General features: G+C 51.8%; 1 protein-coding gene across 1 annotated transcript; it reads left to right on the top strand.

Moving 5' to 3' along the window:
- Positions 1–2610: 2610 nt before the first annotated feature.
- Lyzl4 (lysozyme like 4) lies at positions 2611–9121 on the top strand. The gene is made up of 4 exons (XM_050141717.1): positions 2611–4889; positions 5005–5154; positions 6211–6289; positions 9005–9121. The coding sequence occupies exons 1-4, from the start codon at positions 4562–4564 to the stop codon at positions 9072–9074; spliced, it is 627 nt and encodes a 208-aa protein (XP_049997674.1). The 5' UTR covers positions 2611–4561; the 3' UTR covers positions 9075–9121.
- Positions 9122–9866: the final 745 nt, after the last annotated feature.

A 9866-nucleotide genomic window follows, 5' to 3' on the forward strand; every position in this document is an offset into this window, starting at 1 on the left:
GATGGATGTACATGCAGGCAAAGCATCCATATATATAAAATAATAAATCTTACATTCAAAAAAAGTATTTTGCCGGAGGAGCAGATGTAGAATAAGTATGAAGCATCTTGACAGCTCAGAAGGGAGGGTTAGGAGACATGGATTTTCCTGTCTTTAAGTCACTGCTCCGCTTCAAAGCAATAGAAACTCCCACTCCAAGTGAGACACAGTGTAGTATATAGTTAGTACACTCACTCGCACATACGTGTACACACACATACACATATGTACTCACACACGTGCATGCACACATGCACACTCGTACAGCACTGTGGTTGGTAGTGCCTGAAAAGAGACCAATGCTGAGAGCGGCTGATGTGCTTCTGGGTCTAAGCAGAAGCACTTGTGGCTGGGCTGTCTCCACTGTCTCATTTAAATCAATTGTGCAATTACCAGTCTTAACCAAGCCAGCCAGAACCACTTCCATGTTTCCAAGAGACCAACCTTCCCTCTCTCATCTTAAGGCCGTTTATCTTTTGAAACCTAACAATGGCTTGAGCACTTTTTCATGTCTCAGGTTAGGTTGCCGAGGTCCCAAGGGAGAGCCTCATTGATCCTGGGCCTTGTGAGCAGACATATTCCACCTATGGGAATGCCGTGGTTGGCAGAGTACTGTCCTGGAAAATGTGTCCCTGTCATAAGCCTTGGGACATCAAAATGTGTTACTAGCAAAAGGGATTTCAGACATGATTAAGGCCAAGGGCCTCAAGATGAGGGGATGTCCCTGGAGTCTGAATAGACCAGTGTAGTGGTATAAGTCCTCAGCACAGTGGAAGAGAAGGCAGGAGATGACCTGAGGGCTGAAGATATCATCGCATCATGGTGGGAGGGGATACGGACTCACCCTTGATGGCTTTGATGACCAAACAGAGTGAGGAGTGGAGGCAGCCCTCAGCAGTTAGGGTGGCCTTCGGGCAACAGCCCTCACCTGGTAACAACCATATTTTCAGGACACCACATTTACTGCCTGGCCTTGCCAGCACCCTGCTCTGAGTCTTCTGAGGCCCACGCTAGGTAACTGTGACAAAAAGCTGATACTGTTTCAGTGGCAATGGATCCCTTCCATTTTCAGAACATTCTGGTTCACAGATGTCATAGAGAAGGTTCTAGAAGAGTTGCTCACAGAGCAGGATCGATGGTATAGAAACTCTTGGGTGAAGACAAATTACTAAGGAATTGGCATCTGAGAAAGCCCAGGGGACCCAGTGCAGGCAGAGCACCTAGCCTGCAAGCACTTGGAAGCTGCTGCCGAGTCCTTGGACACCATGCTGGGCTGGTAGGTGGGCTTTGGTGGGCGGGACCAGAACAGGCAGAGGACACCCTGCTGCAGAGCACGCTGGTCAGCAAAGTCCCTTCATCATCTGGGGACAAGTTTGAAAGGGCAGGCTTACTTGTTCTTTAAACAAGAGCATCGAGAACTAGCATGTACCAGGCACTAACCTCTGCGGAGGACGCAGCGTCAGGCAAACTCTCTGCTCACCCAGCGCTTGCATTCTAGTCTGAGAGCAAAGTCATAAGCAAGACAGCAAATAAACAGAGGGATTGCTGTTAGTGTGTATTACAAAGACAACTAACGCCGCTATCTATGACGGGCCACAACCAGGGTTAAAACCACGGTGGTTGGAGGAGTCGTGTTCTAGGTGGAAGGAGCGGCTGGCGCAAAGGACATGTGGTATGAGTGGTGCGGTCATGGTGGGAGTGGTGAGGTCACAGCTGGGAGTGGCATCGCCATGGCAGTAGTGGTGTGGTCATGTCAGAGTAGCGTGGTCATGTTATGTTGGAGTAGCATGGTCATGTCGGAGTAGTGGTCATGTCATGTTGGAGTAGTGGTCATGGTGTAGTGACATGGTTATGGTGGTAGTGGTGTGGCCATGTCAGGAAAGTGTGCACAGAGCCTGTGGAAGAGCAGGTGAAGGAAGAATGGAGTGCCTTGGGGTCAGACTGCAGAGGTGCTCAGGGACCAGATCAGGGAACGAACAAACGGTGTGTGGGGGGTGCTGTGGAAACACCGTAATTAGTTAGACCTGGTGGTGACCTGCAGACAGGCATGTGAGGGCTGGGTGGGCTTCAGAGCAATGTCCATGTTCCTGCCGAATTGGCTGCAGGAGGGAGGGAAATAAGAGCCTGTCTTTCACGAGCTGAGACAGGGCCTGGCCTGGGAAAGACTGACATTTCCTGAAATACTGTTTGCTCAACTGGAAAATGTCAACACAGGCTTTCTCCACATGCGGAGAAATTCAGTAATTAATGAGGACCCAGGGCAGGAACCAGATCGCAGAACAGGGCTATCTCCAGACCGCAGAACAGGGCTATCTCCAGACCGCAGAACAGGGCTATCTCCAGACCGCAGAACAGGGCTATCTCCAGACCGCAGAACAGGGCTATCTCCAGACCGCAGAACAGGGCTATCTCCAGACCGCAGAACAGGGCTATCTCCAGAGCGTGTAGGGCTTGCTGCATTGAAGTCATTTTCTCACAATCAGGGCAGGCAAGCACAGAGAAGCCGAGTGACTGGGCTAAGGTCACTGCTGGGGTCTCTGACACCCCAACTCCCGAGTGGCAGAGCAGCGACTTGGGCCCAGGCTGTCTGAGTACCAAGGCTGAGCTTGCATTCGGCGTTCTTTCTGAGAGAGTGGACGCATTTACATCTAACTACACAGCTGCATTAAGCAGATGCTTGCCACCTTTGCCTCAGTTAAAGCTTTCATCCAAGCTCCTAGTTCAAGATAGACAGCAATTTTATTCTCCAGAGGACATTTTGCTTGTTATAGAGGGGACCAAATCCCTGGCCACGTAGAGATGGGAAGAGTCGTCCGTGGCTCTGGTTTGGGGGCACTGCCACGTGGTGACAAGAGCATGGGGTGACTAGTCACGTTTATAAAGCCACAAGATGACTGCAGTCAGGAAGCAGAGAAGAGCTAGCAAGCGGGGCTGGTGTCACCTCGTAAAGGCTTTCAACCCTCCAGAAATGGCAGCACCATCTGGGGGCCAAGGGTCCAATCACACGAGCCATTGGGGAACAGAATCACCACATGGGGGCCAAGGGTCCAATCACAGGAGGCTAAGGGCACACCTAAACCACCCACCAGGTATTCGAGGGCTCCAATCCCCAAAGAGCTTTTTAGCCCAAGCCAGGGCTGTGAGCCCCTAGTGTTGGAGAATATAGCCTGTAGGACGTACATACACACGTGAATGGTGACACACAGCAGTGTGAGGGTGACCGTGCTCTGGTCTGTAGTGACAGAGTGCGGGGACCCTGGGAAGAGGCTTTCCAGTCATATCTTCTGTTCTGAAGCATGGGAAACAGGATTCACTCTCTAGGGGTCAAGGAAGGGACGGAGAGCTGCAAGAGCTGCGCGGGGAAAGGGAGATCTCAAGAGGACCCGTCAGCCTTCAGGGGGTCACCAGGGCTGGGGGCCAGAAGATGGACAGCACCATGTGGGTGGAGCCCTGTGGATGGGGGAGGCCCGTGTTCGAGGGCACCGAGGTGAGACTCTAGTGGGCGCGAGGTGTAAGGGGCGTGGTTCTTACAGACAGGCCTGGGCAGGGTGAACTGCGAGAGTTCTCAAGGGCTAAGTTGTTTCCTCTTGATGGAAGTTCAGCGGGGTAAAGCCGGGTCCTAGAGGGCTTGCACAACAAGGCTTGAGTGTGGTGAGGATTGGAACGCCAGCAGCGTCTCAAGGTGATATTTTCTCCATGTTTTGGGGCCATGGACCCCAGCGGGTGAAAGGTTAAGTGGTCACTGCAGAAGTGGAGAAGGTGAGGTCAAGAACCAATTATCCAAGTGACCACCCCACCACTACAGACTTGGAAAGGAGGCACTGTGAGGCCAGTGTCTAGTCCTCTGGGGCTGTCTCCTGCATGGACAGCCAGGGACAAGGTCAGTGGAGGCTGTAAGCAGAAAACCTGGGACTAAGACCATTGTGAAAGAGTGAGGCCGATGGGGCTGTTGTGGGTTAGAAGGCAACCAAGAAACTAAGTCAACAAGGGGGCATGGTGGTGCTCGATGACCACACACAGCGAGTTGTCCTCCTCCTCTCGCTTCTCCTCTCGCTCCTCTTCTTTCTCCTCTCCCTCCTCCTCTCCCTTTTTCTCTCCCTCCTCTCCTTCTTCCTCTTTCTCCTCCTCTCCCTCCTCCTCTCCCTCCTCCTCTCCCTCCTCTTCTCCCTCTGCTCTTTCTCATCCTCCTCTTTTCTCCTTTTCCTCTTCCCCCTCTTCTTCCTCTTTCTCTTCCCCCTTTCCTTCCTTCTCTTCCTTCTTGTCTCCCTTCTCATCTTCTTCTCCTTCTCCCCAAAATGTCCATAGTGAGTTTTCCTTTCACAATAGACTGATCTGAATCAAGGGGCAGGAAAGGACTTGAGCATCCACATCAACTGATGGAACAAAATGGCAGAGCTAGAATCCAAGAAGCCACTGGGTCCTTCTGGAAGGCAGAGAACTTCCGGAGTGTAGTTTACTCTGGAAGTGGGAGGTCTGGGTGAGATGACCTCAGGAGCCCATGCTGTAGGAGGAAAGAGTCAAGATGGGGGGAGATCCCTTCATCACAGGCAGGCAGGTGATGCTGTTTTTCCCTAGAGGTCCCGACCCCCGCCTTCTCCAGTGCCTCTCTTTTCCCCGGGAAGTCCAGTGTCCCTGTGACCTTGGAAGGAGCTGCCCGAGACTGTCCATGCAGCTGGCATCCACAGCCCTGAGCCACCAGAGCGTGGAGAAGATGCAGGTGTACCTGATGCTTCTGCTCATCAGCTACTTGCTGACTCCCATTGGAGCTTCCATCTTGGGGCGCTGCGTAGTGGCTAAGAGGCTCCGTGATGGAGGCTTGAATTATTTTGAGGGCTACAGCCTTGAGAACTGTGAGTAGGACCCTTGCAGCCCGTCTCTCCTCACCTCCTTGATCTCTGCTCCCCACCCTGCACCCCTTTCCTGCACCAGGCATCTTCTCACAACCCTTGCTGTTTCACCTTTTAGGGGTGTGCCTGGCTTATTTTGAGAGCAAGTTCAACCCCTCAGCTGTCTATGAGAACTTAAAAGCTGGCTACACTGGCTTTGGCCTCTTTCAGATCCGAGATAGCGACTGGTGTGACCATGGCAAGAACCTCTGCAGTGTGTCCTGCTCTGGTGGGTCCCTTCCTTTCCATCCCTCGGGGGCGCTGGAGGCGGCAGAGCCTACGTGTTCCAGGGAACTGGCCTGGGCTGTGTCTAAAGCTTGTCCCTAGGAGGTAGGGACCTTGATAGGAGAGTGCTGAAAAAGGGCATGCTAGCCTGAGAAGAAAGACTGACGGGAACCAAGGCCAGACAGGCCCAGAAGGTGCTGGGAAGGCTGGGATGTTGGAAGCAGGAGCAAGCCATAGAACCCACGCTGCTTGAGAGTGAGAAAAGATTGCTCTTTCTGGTCACTTATGCCGCAGCAGTAGCTCCACAGGGGACCCATACTGTCACCATGACAGTCAGAAGTAGTTGTAGGGAGGAGACAGGTACTGGCCAGCCCAAAGGGAGCATATCTGCCACCCTTAAATGGACCTAAGAACCTATGGCCTTGAGCAAGCAGCTGTGCTCTGTGAGTTTCTAGGGACTTCGTTACATACTTCCCTGAGCCTGTGCAGGTATCAGTTCACTCAGTGCTCACAGTGGCCTCTCGGGAGCAGGTATTGCTTCTCTTCACATTCTATAAATGGGCAAACTGGGGCCCAGAAACAGTGAGTCCACACCCAAGGCCACATGGCTGGTGAGTGGAGCTGGGGCAGACACAATTGAAGGGGCTCCGAAGTCAGGGTTACACCAAGAGGCCAGGCGTGGTCTCCCTAATATCAGGTGTTTCTGCAGCCAAGGGTCTAAGTGTTAGCCCCAGCACCCCCAGGCTCCATCAAAGAGAGAGCATCTCCCCCACCCTGGTCAATAGCGGTGGTCCAGGGTCTTCAGCTTCTGGGGGGCCTACACCCACCCACCTACACATCAGTCTCCACCCAGGCTGCAACAGAAGGTCCAGAAGCCTCTGTCCCCTCTCCACGCTGCTCTCTAAAGTCCCAGATTGGAAACCACAGGCCTTGGGTCCCCTGCCTGCGTCTTCAATGGCCGGCTGCGTGGGCCAGCAATGGGAAGTGAGGTTGTGTGGTAGAAAGGCACGCTAGCCGTCACCAAACGCCACAGCCTCATTCCGCTTCCTTCTCTTTGCAGCGTTACTGAATCCAAACTTAAAGGATACGATCGAATGTGCCAAGAAAATCGTGAAAGGAAAAGAAGGGATGGGCGCGTGGTAAGTGGCGTGTCCTTTGCAGCCCGTGCTGGAGGCTCAACAAGGCTGTTTGGGGCACTTCTCTGGCTGTGACCAGGTTCCCGACAGAAGCAGCCGAAGAAACCCAATGCATCTGGCTTGCAGTTTGAGGAGTTCGGGCTCTCGTGGCAGGGCAGTCATGGTGGCGGGAGTGTGGGAGGTGGCCAGTACATGTTAGTCACACTCAGGAAGTAACAAGAGGTAAATGCCGGTTCTCAGCTTTATTTTCCTTTTGATCAACCCAGGACCTTTAGTCCATGGGATGGTGCTGCCCACACTCAGGGTCCCTGCTCAGTGGAAGCTCCGTGGAGGTACTGTTCTGAAGACACTTAGAGGCGTGTGCTCTCGGTGTGCTTAAGTGAGGGTGACAACGACGAGTCAACACCGTGGCTCACATTAATAACTGTGTGTGTGTGGTGTATGTATAGTATATATGTGTGGTGTGTATGTGTGGTGTGTAGTAGTGCATGTGTGTGTCTGTCTGTTTGGTATATGTGTGGTACGTGTATATGTGCATGTGTGTAGTATGTGTGGTGTGTGTATAGCATGTGTGTGATATTATGGTATGTATATATGGTATGTGTGATGTCTGTAGTATATGTGGTGTTTATGTTATGTGTGTGTGGTATGTATGGTATGTATGTGTGGGGTGTGTGTGGTATATGGGGGTATGGTGTGTGTGTGTGTGTGTGTGTGTGTGTGTGTGCATGCAATGCTAGAATAGGCCATTGTGCTCCCTGGAGCTGGAGTTAGAGGCAATTGTGAGCTCTTGTGGTTGTAGGGAAATGAACTCTGGTCCAATGTATGTTTTAACTGCCAAGCCATCTCTCCAGCCCCTTCTTACTTATTTTTAATGCTTCCTTTATAAACCAGGGCTATTAAATGTTCATAATCACTCTGTGGGGGTTGTTTTCTTAGGACTGTCATTTGTGTTCTGACTGTTGACAGCATCTTCATCCTAGATGAGACCTAACAGTTTCTTAGAATCAAATCCCTCTGCCTTCTCTCTTGTGGCTTCTGGGTCTATGTAAACCCCCTTCTTAGAAATGTCTTTAAGAACTGAGGAGCTGGCTCAAATGGTACAGTACTTGCCTTGAAAGAACAAGGACCCAAGTTTGATCCTCAGAACCCACGTTTTAAAAAATGTTAAGTATGGTGACACACACTTGTAATCCCAGCGCTGGGAGGTGAAGACGGGTTGGTCTCTGGAATTCACTGGCCAGCCATTTCCGGACCAATGGGAGACCCTGTCTCCAAAGACAAGGTGGACAATGACTGAGGAACAACAGCTGATTTTATCCTCTGATTTCCATGTGCATACATACACACACACGTGCATACCCACACACATGTACTTCTGCACACTCGTGAAAATGCAGGTGCGCAGGAATCTAAGGGATCTATAGCAGAGGCTTGACAAGAACTCCATACATGTTTTCTCAGTATCAGAACACTCCTGACACCAAGCAAGCCCTTGATTCTTTGGCTAAGTATTTTTAAAATAGAATTTTTATGACTTTATCCTTTTAAGCTTAAATTTTGGATTCCTTTGTAATTAATTTTGGTATCAAAGCAAGGTAGGTGCTATGGAGCTTTAACTTCTGCCAAGCCTGCTTATTGTTGTCAACATCATGAATCGGATTTTGCGATTTCACTGCTAACAGAGCAGACTGCACCCGATGGTGGAGTCTCCTTGTTAATGATAAGCGTCTCCCTTCATACGGGGTGTGGGCTTTCTGATTAATTGGTGAGCTCAGCTGAGTCTGGGATTAACGCTAATGAGTTGAAGTCATCTTTGTTGTGTGGCAACGTGAAGCAGTAAGCTGGGTCGTGCTGGCTGAGATGCCAGACTCCTGGTAAGGCAGGCTCTAAGTAAGCTGACAGGCCGTGGATCCACCACGGCTCAGACCGAGTCACCCTGCTGTGCCATGTGAACAAGAGGAGAGACAATCTAAAGTCCTGGGGACCCCCCTCCATACCACCTGCCACTGAGCTGTGAAGAGCCATGGGATTTCTGGGAATGTGGATGTGTGTGTTTTCTGCTATTCCTTAGCTACAAGGGGTCAGGCATCATGGCCTAGTACGGTTTCCCTCTGCCGAAGATGAGTGGAGCCATGCAAGGCTGAGGAGCAGGAGTAGATGTGGGCAGGGACTTGGGTCCAGATGTGGGCAAGGCTGAGGAACAGGAGTGGATGTGGGTAGGGACTCAGGTACAGATGTGGCCTTGCATTCGGGACTGGAATGCAAGGGGAAGGACCACTGGGGAATCAGGAGATAAGGTTAAAGGATCAGTCAAATGCCCAGGAAAAATGAAGAGGCGAAGACGTTTTAGAAGCTGTGGAGTGAAGTAGGTACACAGACAGGTGGAAGGAGCCCAGGGTTAGGACACACCCGGGACCCTGGCCTAGGCAGACTCTCTGAAGCTCTCTCAGAGGAATACCTAATATGTCACAAGGCTGTGGTGCCCCAACTGGGTGGGGTTCCCGTGTGAAGCAAGGGTAGTGTGGGCACACCATGGAGTAAGCACCTGCATCCACACCAGGTTGAGCACCAAAACACATAAAAGCCTGAGGAAATGTGTTCACACTGGGGAGACGCAAATGTCCCAAGGCTGGGTATGAACTGTGTAGCTCCGGGGACCCCAAGCCCTGGCTCTAAGGAGCCACCGCTGACCGCTCTCTGGCCTTCCGCCTGCAGGCCCGTCTGGTCCAGGAACTGCCAGTTGTCTGACACTCTGGAGAGGTGGCTGGACGGCTGTGATCTATAGCCACCTGGGTGGACCTGCCCCACTTGCCGGCCATGCCTCATGACCACGATGTTTTCCTGTTTGCTGCTTCGATCCATCCAGTCATCTCACCGCTCAACAGTTCCGGATGGCAAAGGACAAGCGTCCACTTCATCTGGGGGGCGAGGTGCAGAATAAACCAGCTCAACCTGGCCCGAGGTCTCTGCTGGCATTGTTTCATTTGAGCACTACGGCCACCGTCATTACTTACCGCCTACATGATTTCCCATTTCTGATTCTTAGCGTGTGAAGGCAGGGACGTCAACCTTCAGGAAGGAAAGAAGGAAGAGACGCAGTGGAAACTGAGAGGAGCCGCAGAAGCAGGGGTGAGGGGCTGGGAAAACCGGGCTGCTTTTCCATAGCCAGCTCGGCCGGCCTTAGAATCAGTTGGGAGACACAGCTCTGCATGGGCCTTCAAGGGGCCTCCAGATTGGATTAACCGAGGAAGGGAGACCCACACCGAGTGTGTTGGCACCATTCATGGTGAGTCCCAGGCTGAATAAGGAAAAAAACAGGAGGGAACCCTTCTTCTGTCCACTGAGACATGAAAAGCACCCACCTCACGGTCACATCATGTGGTGGACACTATACAATCAAACCCTTCTTCTCAGGTCACTGTGAGAAAGTAATGGACAACCTTCCCATTGTGACCCCTAGGGGAGTCCTCACCGGAACCTACGTGGCAGGCCAGCAGAGCCCAAGACACACATGCCCTTCCACCCGTATTTCTATGGAAGGAACCAATGGCAGTCATTCTTTTCTGAATGTTAAGTT

The sequence above is a fragment of the Alexandromys fortis genome, unplaced genomic scaffold (genome assembly GCF_014885135.2).
Source record: "Alexandromys fortis isolate MF-2015 unplaced genomic scaffold, M_Fortis_MF-2015_v1.1 scaffold_44, whole genome shotgun sequence".
Lineage (NCBI taxonomy): Eukaryota > Metazoa > Chordata > Mammalia > Rodentia > Cricetidae > Alexandromys > Alexandromys fortis.

Bases quoted from the DNA above. Each gene is read 5' to 3' on its own strand.
- Lyzl4 (XM_050141717.1), top strand. From the start codon at position 4,562: ATGGGGGGAGATCCCTTCATCACAGGCAGGCAGGTGATGCTGTTTTTC. The intron at 4,890-5,004 runs GTGAGTAGGACC...TTCACCTTTTAG, and splicing joins GGGCTACAGCCTTGAGAACT to GGGTGTGCCTGGCTTATTTT. The intron at 6,290-9,004 runs GTAAGTGGCGTG...TTCCGCCTGCAG, and splicing joins AAAGAAGGGATGGGCGCGTG to GCCCGTCTGGTCCAGGAACT.